The following is a 21,198-nucleotide window of genomic DNA, read 5'->3' as shown; positions in this document are numbered from 1 at the left end:
CCTGGCATACATCCCTGCAGGATTCCTGTCAGTGGGAAAGTCTCGGTCACGTGAAAGGTGGAAACTTCTGAGGTCAAAGTATTCAATTAAACTCACAATCCTAATCTTAACAACCAACAACATAAAATCTATCTTAACTGATACATTCATGGTTTATATAACGGACTTCTCATGGGCCAAGATCAGCACATTCCTCTTTCTTATATGTAACGAAAGTGAAAGAACTTTACTAAAATTGTTGTGATTACATCAGTATCTGAAATGAGGAACCTGCTAAGCGCAGAGTTGAAAGCTGGGGCGGTGCTTTGTGTTAGGTCTGACAGACACAGGTCCTCCTATGCAGCAGACAGGCTCACAGAGAGAGAAACTTCTCTACAAGACTGAAACTGTTTAGAGCAAGGAGTCTCCCACTGACTGTACAAATACAGATGTATTTATTAGTTGTTAATTATCTCACGAGTCAGTGTGATTTTGACGAAATAGATTTGCAGTTTCATTTTGCTCTGCCCTGCCTACTAAGAAACCTGACACCCACTAACTTGCGTACTAAAAGTGATTAAATGTTTAGCTGGGGGGTGGAGGGGGAGGTGCTTTGCCGAGTGCTGGCACAAACAGAGAGCAAACAGAAAGAGCGAAAGAGAGGTGGGGATTGGAACTTGAAGGCTATCGCTGCTTATACCATTTTATTTCTAAAAGAAATTCTTTCAAGACCTCAACAACAAAATCGAGCAGGTGAGACTCAAAGTGGCGCCAGTGGTGTTAAAATGGGGTCTAGGGTTTAACGTAGTGAGCTAAACTGGCAAATTCAGAAACAGTGTCACAGAGGTATATATGAGGGTTAAAACATTTATCATCAGCATGATAATTATTTACATTTTCTACAACACGTTTTATCAGGAAGTAGTCGCGTTATTGTACCTAGGGTATAATCAGTCTAGTCCTAAAATATAGTCACAAAACTGATGTAATATTTGTTGCAATTCTTACCAACTTCTTTGCCAGCTACTCTTAAATACAAAAACATTTATGCACAATGGTAATTAAAAAAATAACAATAAATAAAACATATTTAAAAGTCACTCAACATTTTCAAATATTACTCTTAAACACCAGTCATAATATATTTATAGTATTTATTCTCTAAGACCAACTTCAAGTCTGCTATGGTTCTGGGACTCCGCAAATCATATCTGCACCATTAGCTGCTAGCTTCTTAAGTGGTTTTGAGTAATGAACCAGGCTGGGAGTTTTTAAAAGCCTCAGGAATCTTTTGCAGGTGTTTAGAGTTAATTCGTTGATTCAGATGGTTAGGTAAATAGCTCGTTTAGAGAACCTTTTCATGATATGCTAATTTTTTGAGATAGGAATTTTGGGTTTTCATGAGTTATGTATGCCAAAATCATCTATTTTAAAACAATGAAAGGCTTGAACTACTTCAGTTGTGTGTAATGAATCTAAAATATATGAAAGTCTAATGTTTATCAGTACATTACAGGAAATAAAAAATTTATCACAATATGCTAATTTTTGAGAAGGACCTGTAGACCACTTATTGTTCTCAAGGCCATGTTGATTCATGTTGTAATTCTTTTCTGCATTTCTCCTTGTAGATTGGAGAACAAACAAACAAAGATGGAGCTGTTGTGGGTTGTGATGTTGTTAGTCTGCACAGTCTTTGGTGCCGCCGATTACAAAAGGATAACTGGGAAGACTGTGATTGGGATTGATCTGGGGACCACATACTCGTGGTAAGTCACTTCAGGCTCTTTAAATAATGGAATGATGTCTCTGTGGAAAAATAATATGGGATTCAGACTGAATTCAAACTGTTTCCTTGCAGTGTTGGAGTGTTCAAGAATGGGCGTGTGGAGATTATTCCCAATGACCAGGGAAACCGAATCACCCCCTCCTACGTGGCCTTCACCAGTGAAGGTGAGCGTCTGATTGGTGATGCTGCCAAGAATCAGCTGACCTCTAACCCTGAGAACACTATTTTTGATGCAAAGAGGCTGATTGGTCGCACATGGGGTGACTGGTCTGTGCAGGAGGACATCAAGTACCTGCCCTTCAAGGTGAGCTTTCAAGCTGAAAATAAAACTTGTTGGTTCTTTGGGTCATGTTTGAGCTAAATTCTTGTTAAATTAATATTGATGTATATTCCTGTGAAGGTTATTGAGAAGAAGAGCAAGCCCCATATCCAGGTTGACATTGGTGGTGGCCAGGTTAAGACCTTTGCTCCTGAGGAGGTTTGTGCTATGGTGCTGACTAAGATGAAGGAGACTGCTGAGGCTTACCTTGGCGAGAAGGTACAAAAATGTCAGAGATTCTAAATAAGTGAAGATGCAAATCTTATGGGCTATCTTTATGGGCTAATTAAGAGCGATAAGAGCGGGCACGCTCCATTTAGCTTAACTATTTTTAAATCCCGGTAGCACTGCAATTAGATAAGCCAGCGCAATGGGGTTTTTTTTCACATAAGATAAGAGAGAGATAAGATAAATCTTTATTAATCCCTCGGGTGGGTTCGTAATATGAAACTGGAGGAGTTGTACTTACTGTCAGGGCTCTGTGTGCGGGCAGGCAGAGAGGAGGATCCAAACGCAGAACTCAGACACAAACGTGAAACTCAAAATCCTCAGCTTAATTGCTGGTACAAAAACAAACACTAAAGTGAACACGGAATATGGAGAACAAAAACACACAGGCATGATCTGAGGGTACGACGCGACACTGACACAGAGAAACACAGGGCTTAAATACACAGATGGCAGTAATCAAGGGATAAGAAACAGGAGGGGAACACACCTGGGAGAAATCACAGCTGACGAGACAGGGGAAACGTAAACTGCGCAGGAGGCCAAAACAGTGCAGTTCCGGAGGCCGACCATGCGGACGGCAATGGCGAGGAAGCAGTTCTGGGGGCCGACCGTGCGGATGGCAACGGTGGCGGGAATGCAAGCCTGGAGGCCGGCTACGCGGAAGGCAGTGGCGGCAACAGAAGTCCTGAGGGCGGCCACGGTGGTGATGATGCCCAACAAGCGGCCTGGCAGATGACCGACGATGTGGAGGTGGTAGTAGGGGACCCGAAGGCTGCGTGGCCCCTGCAGCACCAGGCGAAGCGGAGGTTGGACCAGACGAGGCAGAGGCTGAAGCCGAAGCTGGGCCAGGCGACGCTGAAGCGAATGCGGAGACTGAACCAGGCGAAGCTGATGCAGAGGCGGGGCCAAACGAAGCCGGTGATGCGGGACCTGGACCAGACGAGGATGAAGACGCGGGAGCTGGACCAGACGAGGATGAAGACGCGGAGGCTGGACCAGATGAGGATGAAGACACGGAGGCTGGACCATACGAGGATGAAGCGGATGCGGAGGCTGGACCAGGCGAGGCTGAAGCGGACGCGGAGGCTGGACCAGGCGAAGCGAATGAAGCCCCCAGCTGGCGAAGCAGGAGGCTGGGCGGGCTCCTCGGGCCCTCAAGCGAGAACAGTCTCAGGAACAGTGGGCATAGGGGCCCCTGGAACACACAGGACAAAACCAGCGGGGGCGGGGACCTCTGGCAGGGACAGAATGGAACCAGCAGGCACACGGGCCTCTGGCAGGAACAGATCAGAACCCGCAGGCAACACGGGCCTCTGGCAGGAACAGATCAGAACCAGCAGGCACACGGGCCTCTGGCAGGGACAGATCAGAACCAGTAGGCACAAGGGCCTCTGGCAGGGACAGAACGGAACCAGCAGGCACACGGGCCTCTGGCAGGGACAGATCAGAACCAGTAGGCACACGGGCCTCTGGCAGGGACAGAACAGAACCAGCAGGCACACGGGCCTCTGGCAGGGACAGATCAGAACCAGTAGGCACACGGGCCTCTGGCAGGGACAGATCAGAACCAGTAGGCACACGGGCCTCTGGCAGGGACAGAACGGAACCAGCAGGCACATGGGCCTCTGGCAGGGACAGATCAGAACCAGTAGGCACACGGGCCTCTGGCAGGAACAGATCAGAACCAGTAGGCCCACGGGCCTCTGGCAGGGACAGAACGGAACCTGCAGGCACACGGGCCTCTGGCAGGGACAGATCAGAACCAGTAGGCACACGGGCCTCTGGCAGGGACAGAACGGAACCAGCAGGCACACGGGCCTCTGGCAGGGACAGATCAGAACCAGTAGGCACACGGGCCTCTGGCAGGGACAGAACGGAACCAGCAGGCACACGGGCCTCTGGCAGGGACAGATCAGAACCAGTAGGCACACGGGCCTCTGGCAGTAACAGAACAGGACCAGCGTGCCCACGGGCCTCTGGCAGGGACGAAACAGGTTGCGCTGGCTTCTTTATGTCCAGGGGTCCAGAGTTAATTGAATGCTGATATTTAACCTCTAGGGAGGCCCTGGAGAGAGTAGAAGTCCCAAATTGAGCTAGGTCTTGAGGAGCAATGAAAGTCTGTGTGGGGTATTCTCCCCGTGAAAGTGAGTGGGTGGAGATGGTGGCCGAGAAGCAGGCTGTGTTAATGGCTGAGCTGCTGGCAATACCAGAGAGCGCACTAAGGTCGACTGAGATGCAGGAGACGGAACTGACTGGAGAACAGGAGGAGACGGAACCGATGATAAAGCTAATGATTCTTCTACCAACTGAGCTACCGACTGGGCCATGGACTGTAACAGAGTTTGTAATATGTCTGGCTGTGGTAGCGACTGAGCTATAGATAGCGGGGGTGAAGACTGAGCTATGGGTGACTGAACTTGAGGTGAAAGTGGTGGTGGTGGAGTTGGTGACTGGGCTACAGGTGGCTTCTGAGCAGGAAACACAGGACACTGAGCTACAGGTGGCTGCTGAGCAGAAAGTACTGGAAACTTAGCTGAAGGTGGCTGCTGAGCAGGTGACACTGGAAACTGTGCTACAGGTGGCTGCTGAGCAGAAAACTGAGCTGACACGGGCTTAAGAGTCTCTGGGGTGACACACACATTGTTTGCTCTCACAGAAGTGTTGAGTTGAGGACGAACAGCAGTCACTATATGCTTGACAGGTTCAGGAGCATGATAATCACCCGGAACCTTTTGAGGCATAGAGTCATAGATCTCCTTGGTTTCATCGACAGGTTTAGAAAGGTGAGGTATGGGACAGTCTAAATAGTGCAATGAACCGGGAGAATTGTCCTTCAAATAATCACTCCTTTCATTTACAGTTCTTATTTTTTTTTTTATTTAACCTTTATTTAACCAGGAATGTCCCATTGAGATCAAAGACCTCTTTTTCAAGGGAGTCCTGGCCAAGAGGCAGCACATTTCAAGACAAAGACATATGAACAAACAAAGTTAAAATTACACAAAACAATTACACATTATTGAGGCAGCCTGTAGGCGTTTGAGTTTAGTTTTAAAAACATTTAAAGACAACAATTCAGTCAGTTTCCAGTCTTTCTGTAACATGTTCCATGAATAAGGCGCAGAGTGGACAAAGGCTTTCTTACCCAGCTCTGTGCGGACAAAGGGAACAGACAACAGCAGCTGATCATTTGAGCGCAAGGAGTAAGAGCCACTATTTGTCCTTGTGACCAAAGTACAAATATAAGGAGGCAGCAATCCAAGCATAGCTTTGTAAATAAAAGTGTACCAATGCCCCTGTCTTCTAATGGCCAGAGAAGGCCATTTTACTCTTAAGTACAAATCACAGTGATGGGTCAGGTATTTACAGTTGGTAATAAACCTCAAGGAAGCATGATACATCGTGTCCAACATTAAAAGGCATGAAGAAGAAGCGTTCATATACAGAATGTCACCATAATCTAACACAGATAAAAAGGTTGCAGTGACAAGACGTTTTTTTACTGCAAAAGAAAAACATTGTTTATTACGGAAGAAAAAACGAAGTTTAAGTTTCAGTTTCTTTACTAGTTTCTCTATATGTGGTTTAAAGGTGAAGGAGTCATCAATCCAGACACCAAGGTATTTATATTCATGAACTATCTCTATGACATTTCCTTCAAGGGTGGACACCACTGGAATAGGCTCCGGGACCTTCGTTGACTTGGAAAACAACAGCATTGAGAACTAATTTTAGCTGAATAAGTGAATGCTGGAAAGCAACAAAGGCTTTCTGTAGAGTTTCAATGGCCTGAGCAAGAGATGATCCATAACAGTAAATAACTGTGTCGTCAGCATAAAAATGCAAATTTGTGTCTGAGACATTTTGACCCAAGTCATTGATATATAAAAGAAACAGAAGGGGACCCAAAACTGAGCCCTGTGGCACCCCCTTGTGGACAGTAACAAATTTAGAACAAAGACCTTCAAGTTTGATGCACTGGGTTCTATTATTCAGATAATTTGAGAACCACGCTAATGCATGTTCTGATAATCCAAGGCTGAGCAGTCTGTTTTTTAGGACTGCATGATCAACAGTGTCAAAAGCTTTTGAGAGGTCAATAAAGAGTGACGCACAGTACAATTTCTTATCAAGTGCCACTATAATATCATTTATCACTTTCATAGTGTCAGTGTTAGTACTGTGTTTTTTCCTGAAGCCTGACTGAAATTTGGAGACAATATCATTAGAGTACAAAAACTCTTTCAGCTGGTCACAAACTAGAGATTCCAGGACTTTGGATAAAACACACTTTCAATAAAGGCAAAACGAAAGCTGATTTCCAAACCGAAGGAATTTCTTTGGTTTTAATTGAAAAATTAAATAGAATTGAGAGTGGTTCTGCAATAAAATCAGCTGCCAACTTCAAAAAATAAGGTTCCATCAAGTCTGGACCAGGAGGTTTTCTGTGGTCCAAAGCCTTTAAAGCTTTATGCACTTCATAAACACTAAAAGGTACAAAGTTAAAACGGTCTCCAGAAAACATAGAGAGTTCTGGGCAAGTATTTGTTAAAAAAGTTTCTGCAGAAGCAAACAAGGAACCCACTGATAGAAAATGTTCATTAAAACAATTCAAAATTTCAGTTTTATCATTAATTGAGGCTGAATCTTTTACAACAGATTTAGGAAAGGTTTGAGTCATTTTATTAGCAGAAAAAGACTTGATTACTTTCCAAAATTTCTGTGGATCATTGAGGTTCTCAGTGGTGACAGACAAAAAATATTCAGATTTGGCCTTTTTAATAAGAGAAGTACATTTATTTCTAAGCTGTTTGAAAACAGACCAATCAGTGGAAGTATCTGTTTGTCTCGCCTTGTCCCATGCTCTATTACGCTCGTGTATGCTATCTGCGAGTGTCTGCGAAAACCAAGGATTTTCTCGACCTTTAATTCTAACTTTCCGTAGAGGGGCATGTTTATTAACAATTCCCATAAAACTTTCCTTAAAATATGTCCAAGCTAGCTCTACATCTGGTAATAGTCCGATTTTTTCCCAATTAATTAATGACAGATCATGATGAAAAGCCTGTTCATTAAATTGTTTAAGATTCCTTTTGCACACTATGCGTGGCTTACATTTTGGAATTTTAGCATGTCTGCAAACAGCAACAACACAGTGATCACTTAGGTCATTACAGAAGACACCAAGCGAAGAGAATTTATGAGGTACATTTGTTAAAACCAAATCAATTAATGTAGACTTTTCAGGGCATTTAAGATTTGGCCTGGTAGGAAGATAGACTAGCTGGGTAAGATTAATTGAATCGCAGAAATCTTTAAATTCACAAGAAGTTGCATTTAGCCAGTCCCAGTTCAAGTCTCCAGCCATTAGTAGTTCAGTATAATTTAATTTAGCCAAAAGGTGCTTTAATGAAGATAATGCTTCTTTTGAAGCAGATGGGGGCCTGTAACACCCAGCAATGGTTATCGAAAAAGTATTAGCAATATCTACATTCAAGGCCAAAAACTCCATTTGTTTGCATATCGATTGGGACAGAACAATCGAAGCATTAAATCTTGATTTGACATAAATAGCTACACCGCCACCTTTTTTTGGCCTATCAGTGCGATATACATTGTACCCATATATATTAATGTCTTCATTAGTAATAGATTTAGTTAACCAAGTTTCAGAGATTATAACAACATCTGCATCTGTAGATTTAACCCAAATTTTGACCATGTCCATCTTCGGTAGTAGGCTGCGCACATTAAGATGAATATATTTGACACCAGACATTATTTTAAAATCAGAAGGAGTCTGGGAATATTGCAGTTCAGGGCCAGGATTTGGTTGCACATTTCCTGACAAAAGTAGAAGCAAGACAATCAACAACCTCTGTTTCGCCTTTGATTTGGGTTCAATGCTTTGATACGTTGAACCTGAGCTGAAACCTCCATTAAATGGGCAAATAAAATAAGTATGCAAAGCCAGAATAGACTGAAGTTTAGGTAAGTCTCTGGGCAAAATATGCATAAAACTAATGTCATGATCCAACTGAGTTGGTAACTGCTCTGATTTTTGCAACATTATAGAGCATGTGTCTTTTTCAGAGTTCTCTTGTAGGTAAAAATCATTTTCAGAGGTTCCCCTGCTATGTGTCCATAAGCAATTGCTTATCCGAGGGTCCAAAAAGGCCAAGAGGCATATAAGAATAGTAAATACTGCCATCATCCACAATTTTAGTACTTAACAGAAGTGAACAGTACAGACCTCTGGGTGAAGCAAACCAGTTAGCTCCAGGAAAATGGTACAGGACCAGACCCAAGCCAGTTAACTCCAAAAGAATAGCGCTGGGCCAGGCCTAAGCCGGTTTACTCCTGGAGGACAGTGCAGGGGCAGATCTTAGCCAATTTGCTCCTGTGGGAAGATGCTGGATCAGGCCTAAGCCAATTAGCTCCTGAAGGATGGTGCAGGGCCAGGCCTAAGCCAGTTAGCTCGTGGGAGATGGTACAAGGCCGGACCTAGGCCAGTTAACTCCACAAGGATAATGCGAGGCTGGTCCTTAGCCTGTTAGCTCCACAAGGATGGCACAGGGCCAGGCCTAAGCCTAAGCCAATTGACTCCTGGAGAACGGTGCAGGGCCAGACCCTAGCCAGTTAGCTCCTGGAAGACGGAATAGAGCCGGGTCTAGGCCAAATAACTCCAGGAGGACGATACAGGGCCAGGCTAGGCCTGTTAGCTCCAGGAAGATGCATCCATCAACTTCCAAAGCATCTACCAACCACACATTTTTCCAAACAATCTATGCAATATTAACTGTCTGGTTAAAAAAAAAATAAATAAATAAAAAATATATATATATACGTTAAAAAAAAATTAGTTAAGAAATACGTTAAGAGATAGATTAAAAAATACAAAATACAAAAAAAATCTTTTAAAATCTTTTAAAAACAACTAATTACAGACGGACACGTAACAAACAAAGAGCATGCTGCCCCCCTATTTCAGCAGGGGGCGAAAGAGTGGCCCCACCACTCACCCTAGCCAGCTGTTCAGAAAAAGTCCTAGGCTCCCACTGGAGCTGTGAATGCTGGCGGCGGGTCCGCCGCTTTCCCGTCAAAGAGGGATCGGGACTGGCTGAGGGTGACGTGGCAAAACTCTGCAGCGGCTGCTCCTCCTGCGGTATGGAATCGCTGGGTGAGGAAGCAGACGAGTGGGCCGAAGGGTAGGCTGCCAGCGAGGAACGGCAGCACGGAGGCCCTCCAAGCGCTAACCGGGTCCCGTCAAAACGGGAGCTGCGCTTCCACAGTGAGTCCGCTGGATCCATTACTGGTCGCGTCGTTCTGTCAAGGCTCTGTGTGCGGGCAGGCAGAGAGGAGGATCCAAACGCAGGACTCAGACACAAACGTGAAATTCAAAATCCTCAGCTTAATTGCTGGTACAAAAACAAACACTAAAGTGAACTGAGCACACTCACCTACGATACAGACCTTCACCATAAAACAGGAAACTCAGACACATGGAACCAGACAAGACATTGAACTAAACAGACAGCTTCACAAACAGACGGGGTGACACCATAGACAGACAGAGATACAGACGCAGACTCAGAGGCAGACCGAATGTAACACGTAGAACTCAAACAATAATAATAATCATGATAATAAATTGGAAAATGATAATAATAAACTTAAAGCGCTGGGTCGCCGACCCAGGACCATGACACTTACATCTTATGCATTCAACTTGTCCTCGGTCTCCTTCCAAATATGGCTTTGCAAAGATTGCAACCACTTGCAGCAATAAAACCTTATATTTCAGAAACACGTTTTGCTGATCAGATCAGCTGTTCATAGCACTTCCCATTTTGGAATAGACGTCAGTGCCAATTATCGCATGTCCTCCATCCCCTGCCCAAAATCAGAAGTGATGTCATATTTTGTGGGTAATGTAGTTTTTCCCTTTAAGACTGTTATAGGCCTATACTGGTGATTTTAAAAGTTATGTTTGACTTTATGCTTTTTTGTTTAGTTTCTGGGATGCTTAGACCTCAAATCGCACTGTTGGAAATCGTTTTTTTTGATGAACATGCTGTTTGTTTTGCAAATTTGAAATGTAATATTTAATTCATATTTTCCCCACAGTATTTAAAAGTTGGTGTATCTCAAAAATAAAACTATGAAGACCCTCAAAATAAATTTCCTGTGGTTGGAAACTACTTTGTGCAACTTTATTGTATAATAAATAATTTATAATAATTTATATTTCTTTGTAGTTCATTGCAATTTTTTGCAATTCTTTATAGTTACTAAGGACTTAATGCATTTGTGTCTATTCTGCCCTCCCTGTACGTTGATGCCCAGTTTGGCAGATAGATAAACAGTTCTTCAAAAGGAGAGGCAAAGGCTTCCAGTTCTCATTGCAGGGTTTATTTGTCTCCCTAATGAAGGCACTGTAAAACTACAAACATAAGAAAAGCATATTAAAACATACATCTGGAACATAATATATTTCTCACATTACAAAGTACAGACTGAAGACTTAGCAACTTGAACTATAGCTGGCATAACCAAGAAAAATAAATGAAAACATGTTAACGCCAAATCCCGCTAGCTTGATGCTAACACATAATGGAATTTCCTATTGACATGCTAACACAATTAGCATCGGCAGTGCAGCTAACATGTCGGCTTCAAATATGAGAGTCAACAACCCATTTTACATCACATGCTTAACATGAACACAGAATATAATCGTACTTACAAGCATATATTTCTCATGCTCCAGTACAGTCAACTTCAGAGCTAATATTTTGTGTGCTAGTTTCTCAGGTCTTTGTCTGAATTTCTACCAACATTACTTGTCATGTTCTCATGTTATTGCTAAGGATTGTCTATTGCATTGGAGTCACACTGGGTTAAATATGTACACTTGGGTTTTAAGGGGTATTTATTATTTTCTTCTTTTTTGGGTTGTATGGAAGCCCCAAACGCAATTTCATTGTTCTTGACAATGACAATAAATAAAAAAATACTAATACTAGTATCAACTTGGCCAGACTCCATGAACTTTTTCTATATTTACTAGCGAAACTTGAGTACACAAACCCGCTTCCTCCCCCTAGTGGGGTGGTGGAGCTACTGCACCCCAGCAGTGGCAGCACAGTGTCATTAAATTTGCTATATAATGATTGTATTGATGTATAGCAACTTGAAATTCTCCCAAAAATGGCATTACAGGATATAAAAATATGAAGATAAGCTGTGGCGGACTTGGTTCTATGGTAGGTCTTAAAGGGTTAAAGAGTTAAATGGTCTATCATGAAATCTGACTTTATCGTTTTTCCTTAGGTCACACATGCTGTGGTCACTGTCCCAACCTACTTCAATGATGCCCAGCGCCTGGCCACTAAGGATGCTGGTACCATTGCTGGTCTGAATGTTGTGCGAATCATCAATGAGGCGTAAGCATCCAGTCAAAAATGAATTTGATCATCTGCAATTTGAAACTGCAAAACAATGTCCCTGCCCTCCTATTGAAAAATAAATTCTCACTGTATTCTTTAGAACTGCTGCTGGTATTGCTTATGGCCTGGACAAGAAGGATGGAGTGAAGAACATTCTTGTCTTCGATCTGGGCGGTGGCAGCTTTGATGTTTCTATTCTGACCATTGACAATGGTGCATTCCAAGTGATAGCCACCAATGGTGACACTCATCTGGGAGGTGAGGACTTTGACCAGCGTATCATGGAGCACTTCATCGAGCTGTACAAGAAGAAGACTGGCAAAGATGTGCGCAAAGACAACCGTGCTGTGCAGAAGCTGCGTCGTGAGGTCGAGAAGGCCAAGAGGGCGCTATCTGCCCGGCACCAAACCCACATTGAGATCGAGTACTTCTTTAAAGGACAAGACTTCTCTGAGACCCTGACTCGTGTCAAGTTTGAGGAGCTGAACATGGTAAGATATTAATTTGGTTAATTAATTCAAACCCTTTTGGAAAAGCGGTTGAACAAGCTTTTTAACTTGTGTGTTCTTTAAAACCCAGGACCTGTTCCGGTCCACCCTGAAGCCTGTACAGAAAGTGCTGGAAGATGCTGAATTGAAGAAGTCTGACATTCATGAGATTGTCCTGGTTGGAGGCTCCACTCGTATCCCCAAAATCCAGCAGCTGGTGAAGGAGTTTTTCAATGGCAAAGAGCCATGTAGAGGCATTAACCCTGATGAGGCTGTGGCATACGGAACTGCTGTGCAGGCTGGTGTGCTTTCTGGAGAGGAGGACACTGGTGAATAATGACTCTTACAAATATTTTATTAAATAGGGTTGAGCTTTCAAATGTGATCAAATGTTTAGTAAACCTTTTCCCTCACTTGCAGGTAATGTGCTTCTTATGGATGTGTGCCCCATGACCCTTGGTGTTGAGACTGTTGGAGGAGTAATGACCAAGCTGATCCCCAGGAACACAGTGGTGCCCATCAAAGAAGCCCAGATGTTTACTACACCCTCTGATTACCAGACAACTGTCGCCATCAAAGTCTATGAAGGTAAGAGCTTGGATGTTGTTTTTTTAAAGTTGCCAAATAGTGTTTTTATAAAAAAGGATTTAATGACAAGAAATGTGTGACACTGGAATTTAACGTTCCACAAGTCTAATTGTGACTGTTTTTCTTTTTCTTAGGTGAGCATCCTTTGACCAAAGACAACCATTTCCTGGCTACCTTTGACCTGACTGGCATCCCTCCTGCTCCTCGTGGTATACCGCAGATTGAAGTCACCTTTGAGATTAATATCAATGGCATTTTATGTGTCACTGCTGAGGACAAGGCCACAGGAAACAAGAACGAGATCATAACTGACCAGAACTGGCTGACACCTGAGGACATCAAACACATGGTGAACGACGCCGAGCACTTTGCTGAAGAAGACAAGAAGCTGAAGGAGAGGATCAATGCTCACAATGAGCTGGAAGGCTACGCATATTCCCTGAAGAACCAGATTGAATCCATTGAGAAGGCAGTGGAGGAGAAGATTGAATGGTTGGAGTCCCACCAAGATGCTGACCTGGATGACTTCCAGACCAAGAAGAAGGAGCTTGAGGAAGTGGTTCAGTCCATTATCAGTAAGCTCTGTGGTAGTGCAGGTGGTCCACCAGCAGACGGCAGTAAGCAAAACGAGAAGGATGAGTTGTAGGCAGGTTTGAAGTCTTAACACTCCTTGGCCCTCTGGCATGTTGGCGTACATATTGGACTGATGGGACTGAAATTGGAACAGAAGTGGTTGGGAAGGGGCTAACAATAACAAGTGACCATACTGAATGTAGCTGATGATAAAATGTTTGTGTGGGTTGCCATGACAACACCAGAAGCGTGTCTGAGATTGTTGTATTGTTTTCTATTTGTTTTCCTGTATTTGGGACTCATGTTTGTGTACACTTACAGTAGAAAGAGATAATCTATGAGTCCAGTGATACATTTTTATAAAAAATGTTTCTGTTAAAAATTATTCTGAAGTAGTTCCTTCCTGTGAGTCGCGGGAACTGGAAGTTGTGAGACAAGAGAGACAAGACAACGATAACACGGAACATGGAATCTACAACTTCTCTACTGCTGGTTTTACAAGGCGTACACAGTAAAAACATGCTGGCTAATTTGTTAAGCACTTGTGCACTTTGTGAAAAGTAATAACTGGTTGAGATGGATGTCGTATGTGCTCTTAATATTATTTTACTTGTTTCTAGTTTTCACGGTGCTTCATGATTGTGAGAGTAAGTGAGAGGAATAAAAAAGAATTGTGGACATCAGTACGAAGCGTGGATTCTTTTGACCAGAGTTGATACACTGAATTTCCTCTAAGACTTTAAAATAAGTTTCAGTGTGTGGCTGTAACTCAGGTGATAGACCAGGTTGGTAGGTATCTTGCCCAAGATACTCATAGTCATTGGTAGGTATCTTGCCCAAGATACCCATGTTGCTAATGATTCATCTATGTGTGAACGATAGATAATGATAAGATCAAGGGCGTAGATTTGGCATGGACAGAAAGGACATGTCCCCACCAATATCCAGCGATTATTGAATTGTCCCCACCTATAATTTGACCTCTTCGAGTAAAGAAAAACAAACCCGATAGAAAGAAAAAAAAAAAAGATCTGTCAACGTCTCATTCACCCAGCGGTGCAAAAAGAGTTAAATTACGTTCTCTACTGGAGTCCTACCTCATGTGACAAATATGGCCAATGTGATTGGCTGTGCCTTTCATGGCCATACATGCCAACACTCCCGATTATTCTGGGAGAATTCTGAATTTCAATGCCCCTCCTGAAAATCTCCCAGAGCCGTCATTCTCCCCAATTTCTCCTGATTTTCCACCCGGACAACAAAATTGAAAAACCATATCCCAGGTTGGCAAGTATGTGCTAGGCTTTGGCCCACATCAGTCTAAAATTGTATGTAACCATGAATAACGTGATGCTATGTCCACCAGGAGAGACTGGACAGTATAGATGTAAAACAAATATGCCAGCACTTTATCTCAGTTAATGAGAGGAGAAGGCATGTGTTTGGCTCCTTCACATAGTGGACATTGAGTTGTTGTGTGGGGCACCAGTAGTCCATGTCTGTTGCTGTAACAGTAGTTCATGTTTAGAATAAAAAATCCCAGCTCACTGATTTGATAGGGGCAATAGTGTGCCTATTGCGATCGTGGCTTAAGAGTTGGGCGTTTGTCTTTAATCAGAAGGTTGCCGGTTCGAGCCCCGGCTTGGACAGTCTCGGTCGTTGTGTCCGTGGGCAAGATACGTTACACGTTGCCTACTGGTGGTGGTCAGAGGGCCAGAGGGATGACTGGATGTGTAAAGCACTTTGGGGTCCTTAGGGACTAGTAAAGCGCTATACAAATACAGGCCATTTAAAATGTTGCATGATTTTGCTGAGAGACCTTTTACTTTGTGGTAATCTTAGACAAAAACCACCAGGTAATGCAGTGTTCCCTTAGTACTAATGTACAGTATGAGAGACGTTGGTGTACAATAACTGAAGTAATGTTGTTAAGTCCTTAAGGTCATATTATTTTATTGTCATGACTGTATTTGAAGCTATTTTTATTTTTGTATGATACCTGAGTTATATGGAATATGGCTGAAGTAAACTAAAGTCTAAAATCAGTCATTTGTTTAATAGTAATTAATAGTGTCTGTGAAGGTTCTCAGTCATCCGGGTCATTGTAGACTAAGGTGCTTGGAAAGAAAAGCGTCTGGACTTCTTTGAGTTGCTTGAAGACGTTTCACCTCTCATCCGAGAAGCTTCTTCAGTTCTAAGGTCAAATGGTGGAGAGTCCCAGATTTGAACCTAGTGGGAGTTTCCCTCCAAACGGGGACAAAGGACCCCCTGATGATCCTCTACCTAATCACATGAGCCAAGGTGTGAAAGCGGGTTTGGGACCTAATCAGTCAGAGTTTCGGGTGAGCTCATTGTGAAACCTGGCCCCACCCTATCATGTGATTTCCTGAGGTGAAATGGCCCAGGATGTGAGTGGGTGTTAAGGCGTCTGGTAAGGGATCTCAAAACTGGATTATAGATGGCAGACAGTTGGTGTCGTAAACCACCGCCTATTGACTATATATATATAGATATATATAGATATATATAAAGCGTTATATAAATGCAATCCATTATTATTAATGTTTGTACTAACTTGGTTTTAAAGCCTTTACTGTAAAATAAACGCCGTTCAATAGTCAACCTTAATCTTACAGAGAATGTGATGATTTTATGGATAATTAAAGTCAGTCATATATCCACAAACACAACAAGCTGAAAGTCAGTGATGCTGCTTGGTTTGCAGTCCTGAACATCACGGCACAAACAGGATTCACTGCACTGTTAATGTTAGCTGTATTATATTGCTGCCTCTGTTCGGTGGTGTCGAGCCAAACGGACTTTAACGTGTGTTTGAACGAGCTGACGGTTCACTCGTTAAGCTGAAAGATGCTTTAATCACAGCAGTCACACATGTGTCCACTGCACCATCTGGGAACTCTTCTTGTTTAGCACTCGTAATAACACAAACACTAAATCCTGCTTCTCTGGTGCTGTTGTGTAGCAGTGAAAATGTATTTATAAGTTACACATGTTTTTGAATCCTGCAGCTTATCACACATTTGATTTCCATGTGTGACAACTGCAAGTGTCCAGAGTGAGGACAGACTGAGGGACCCACTGCTGCACATCATCTGTGAGGCTTTGCACCCCTGATGATCCACCAGGACAAACTCAGCAGTGTGTGAGGAAGAGGAGGAGGAAGAGCCAGCAGCAACTGACAGATGGAGAGAATAGACAGACTGTTCCCTGTTTGTGAAAGACTGCTAGGAAAGTTTAACATAACTAATTGTCTGTCCTGAATCAGTCTTATTAGGTAATGTTCAAATAATTTTATGTTAAGTGACGCTGAAAAACTAGTTCATGCATTTATTACTTCCAGGCTGGATGACTGTAATTCATTATTATCAGGATCTCCTAAAAACTCCCTGAAAAGCCTTCAGCTGATCCAAAATGCTGTCAGGGACTAGAAAGAGAGAGCAGATTTCTCCTGCATTTCCACAAACGTAAGTATGCAGAATCTGGTAATGAGTCTTTCACATCACTATGGAGGAGTTTTGGTTATGTATATTTTGCAGAATTGATTGAATTCAGCCACATTGGAGGTTTTTCAAGTTCATCCCAAATACACTTGATGTGATTCAGTCTGATTTAGACTTTGACTTGGAAACTCCAAAACCTTGATTTTATTTATTTGAGTCATTCAGAGTTGGACTTGCTGGTCTCTCTGCGTAACCTGAGTGCTCTTGAGTTTCTGGACATAAAATGGTGTTTGAACATCCTCCTTCAGGATTTCTGAGAGCAGAATTCATGTTTTCCTGAAGCAGCAGAGCAGCCCAGACCATCACATCACATCTCACTGCTGCTGTGATGTTCTGTTTATGAAATGCTGTTAGTTTGATGTCTGATGTAGCGGGAGTCAAACCTTCCATAGAGTTCAGCTTTTGTCTCTTCAATCCAAAGAAAGTTTTCCACAAGGATCATCCAGATGTTTGTGGCAGATGTGAGATGAGTGTTTGTGTTGTTTTTGCTGAGCAGTGGTGTTCTCCTTTTCTCCACTTAAAGATAAATACTAATTTCAATATTGGCTTTTTAGCAGAATTTCTGGGTCAACCTCATTTCACTATAATTTCCCAGTCAACCAGATCACAGACTTCAATTGTGGACAGATGGGATGTAATAGAACAGTCTAACTGATAATATCTAAAAGTTCACAGTCAATTATAAATCCATCACTTTTCAATGTCTTTGATGCCACCTGGTGAACTCTAAGTTTTTATTCAATTCAATTTTATTTATACAGCACCAAATCACAGCAACAGTCGCCTTAAGGCCCTTTATATCGTACAGTAGATCGTACAATAATAGATACATTTCGGATTTCGACGGAACAGATCAATAGCAATAGCATTAATGAATACTATTGAAGACATTTCATCAGCAACACATTATAATAAATATACTATAGGGATATTCATTGATTTAAAAAAAGCTTTTGACACACTGCAACACTCCATCTTAATTTCCAAGTTAAGTACTTATGGTGTGAGAGGAATAGTGTTGAACTGGTTAAGCAGCTATTTAGATAATAGGTTTCAGTATGTGCAGTGTTTAGGCTTCATCTGAAAGAATGAAAATAGAATGTGGGGTCCCTCAAGGTTATGTTTTAGGACCAAAACTTTTTAATTTATATATAAACAACACTTGTATTGTTTCAAAAATGTTACATTTCGTTTTGTTTGCAGGCGATACAAGTCTTTATTGTTCTGGAGAAAACTTGAAAGAATTGGTAAAATTATGGTTATTGAAATGAATGAGTTAACTTAAATTAAAAAAATAATTGAATTAAAAAAATGGTTTTAAGTAAATGAGTTATCGCTGAATTTGGAAAAAACAAAGTTTATGATATTCAGAAACCGTCTAAAGGAGGAAGAGATAGTATCATCTATAGAGGGAGAATTAATTGAAAGAGTGACACAATTCCATTTTCTGGGTGTAATAGTGGATGACAAGTTAACATGGAAATCTCATATTGAACATGTTGGAAAAAAAATGGCTAAAAGTATTTATATCCTGGGTAATGTTAGATATAAATTAGATTACAAGGCAATGCAAATATTATATTTTTCATTATTTCTACCTTACCTGAGTTATTGTGTTGAAGTATGGGGGAATACATATGTGACTAATATGAAACCATTATACTTATTACAGCTCCTTTTCATGCTTGGAAACAGTGTAACTTCAATTAAAAGGAAGGTTGTGTGTAGGAAGTGAATTGCTGATGTACCATGTGTGAAAAAAATATATATATATATTTATATATATAAAATTCCCCACTCGCCCCTGTGGGCGGTCAATCCTTCAAGCTCGGGTCCTCTACCAGAGGCCTGGGAGCTTGAGAGTCCTGCGCAGTATCTTAGGACTGCGCTTTTCTGGACAGAGATCTCCGATGTTGTTCCCGGGATCTGCTGGAGCCACTCGCCTAGCTTGGGAGTCACCGCACCTAGTGCTCCGATTACCACGGGGACCACCGTTACCTTCACCCTCCACATCTTCTCGAGCTCTTCTCTGAGCCCTTGGTATTTCTCCAGCTTCTTATGTTCCTTCTTCCTGATGTTGCTGTCATTCAGAACTGCTACATAGATCACTACAGCTGTCTTCTCATGTTTGTCTACCACCACTATGGTTAGCCAACACCATTTTGTCCGTCTGGATCTGGAAGTCCCACAGGATCTTAGCTCGGTCATTCTCCATCACCCTTGGGGGCGTCTCCCATTTTGACCTCGGGACTTCCAGGTTATACTCGGCACAGATGTTCGTGTACACTATGCCGGCCACTTGGTTATGGCGTTCCATGTATGCCTTGCCTGCTAGCATCTTGCACCCTGCTGTTATGTGCTGGATTGTCTCAGGGGCATCTTTACACAGCCTGCACCTGGGGTCTTGCCTGGTGTGATAGACCCCAGCCTCTATGGATCTTGTGCTCAGAGCTTGTTCTTGTGCTGCCATTATTAGTGCCTCTGTGCTGTCTTTCAGTCCAGCTTTGTCCACCCACTGGTAGGATTTCTGGATGTCAGCCACCTCCTCTATCTGCAGGTGGTACATACCATGCAGGGGTCTGTCCTTCCATGATGGTTCCTCGCCTTACTCCACTTTCTTGGGTTTCTGCTGCCTGAGGTATTCACTGAGCACTCGGTCAGTTGGGGCCATCTTTGTGATGTATTCATGGATGTATGTTGTCTCATCCTGGACTGTGGTGCTGACACTCACCAGTCCCCGGCCCCCTTCCTTCCGCTTAGCATACAGCCTCAGGGTGCTGGACTTGGGGTGAAACCCTCCATGCATGGTAAGGAGCTTTCTTGTCTTGATGTCAGTGGCTTTTATCTCCTCCATTGGCCAGCCTATTACCCCAGCAGGGTACCTGATCACGGGCAGGGCGTAGGTGTTGATAGCCCGGATCTTGTTCTTACCGTTCAGCTGACTTCTCAGGACTTGCCTGACCCTCTGCAGGTATATAGTTCTAGGCATTCCAGTATCCAGCTGTGGGGCATTGAGTCATAGGCCTTCTTGTAATCAATCCAGGCAGTGTGCAGGTTGGTCAGTCTGGTCCTGCAGTCTCGGCTGACTGCTTGGTCTGTCAGTAGTTGGTGTTTTGTGCCTCTGGTATTCTTGCCCATCCCTTTCTGTGCCCCACTCATGTATTGACCCATGTGCCTTTTCATATTAGCTGCTATATGATGCTATATGATGCCTGACAGGAGCTTCCACGTGGTGCTGAGGCAGGTTATTGGTCAGTAGTTGGAGAGGACTGGTCCCTTCTTGGGGTCCTTGAGGATCAGGACCGTCCGGCCTTCGGTTAGCCATTCTGGGTGTCTCTCGTCAACTAGCAGCTGGTTCATTTGTGCTGCCAGGCGCTCGTGCAGTGCAGTCAGCTTCTTCAGCTAGTAGGCGTGAACCATGTCAGGGCCTGGTGCTGTCCAACTCTTCATACTGGAGACCCTTTCTTGGATATCTGCCACTGTGATGGTTACTGGACCCTGTTCAGGGAGGTCGCTATCGTCTGCCCTCAGATCCACTAGCCACTGAGCATTGCCGTTATGAGTTGCGTCCTTCTCCCATATGCTCTTCCAGTATTGCTCCGTCTCCAGACTGGGCCCGTTCAGCAGTCTGTCTCAGCTGGGTGGTCCGAGGGGCCACTAGAGCCTTCTATCTCCACTGGAGAGTCCGAGGGACTGCTCCACCTTCTGTCTCCGCTGGATGGTACGAGGGACTGCTTCAGCCTTCGTTTGCCTACGCTGCAGCCTGCTTCCACTGGAGGTCAGATGAGCCCATCCAGCACCATCCTTGCCTGGTCCAGCCTCGTCTGGTCCTGCCTTGTCTTGTCCGGCAGTTGCTACACCGCCGTTAGGTCCCGCTCGGCCTGTACCACCTCACCTTTGCCGGCCGCTCTCTAGGCCCCTAGCTGGACATTGTTACTGTGAAAGGCGGCCTCCTGAACGAGTTCGTTGCTGCGGTTGGCTTCGTGGTCGGCTTCGCGGTCGGCCTCCGGATCTGCTCTGTCACCACCACTGCTTTCCGTGTGGTTTGTTCCCGTACCTGGTTGGTCTTTTTTTCTCCGCCGCTGCATTCCGCGGTGGAGTTTATATATATATATATATATATATATATATATATATATATATATATATCTAAAGACATTGTGTCTTTTTGTCAAAAGACATTCAGAAAGAAGACACAAGACTAGTTTCAATTGGTAAATTCAGTCTTTCTTATTTATTAGTTGATGATGATACTCCCAGA

General features: G+C 43.3%; 1 protein-coding gene across 1 annotated transcript; it reads left to right on the top strand.

Annotated features, from left to right (window-relative positions):
* The first annotated feature begins 1,623 nt into the window (after positions 1-1,623).
* On the top strand, positions 1,624-13,602 carry LOC147333592 (endoplasmic reticulum chaperone BiP-like). Its single transcript, XM_086286352.1, has 8 exons — positions 1,624-1,748; positions 1,841-2,072; positions 2,169-2,306; positions 11,652-11,764; positions 11,868-12,258; positions 12,347-12,584; positions 12,676-12,843; positions 12,978-13,602. The coding sequence occupies exons 1-8, from the start codon at positions 1,633-1,635 to the stop codon at positions 13,487-13,489; spliced, it is 1,908 nt and encodes a 635-aa protein (XP_086142478.1). The 5' UTR covers positions 1,624-1,632; the 3' UTR covers positions 13,490-13,602.
* The last annotated feature ends 7,596 nt before the right edge of the window (positions 13,603-21,198 follow it).

This window comes from Aulonocara sp. 'chitande type north' Nkhata Bay, linkage group LG3 (assembly GCF_057382095.1).
Source record: "Aulonocara sp. 'chitande type north' Nkhata Bay isolate Kocher_YH1m ecotype deep benthic linkage group LG3, A_spYH_male_GT1.1, whole genome shotgun sequence".
In the NCBI taxonomy this organism is placed as follows: domain Eukaryota; kingdom Metazoa; phylum Chordata; class Actinopteri; order Cichliformes; family Cichlidae; genus Aulonocara; species Aulonocara sp. 'chitande type north' Nkhata Bay.
Note: the sequence above shows the minus strand (reverse complement) of the source record. Positions and strands in the feature narration are given on the sequence as shown.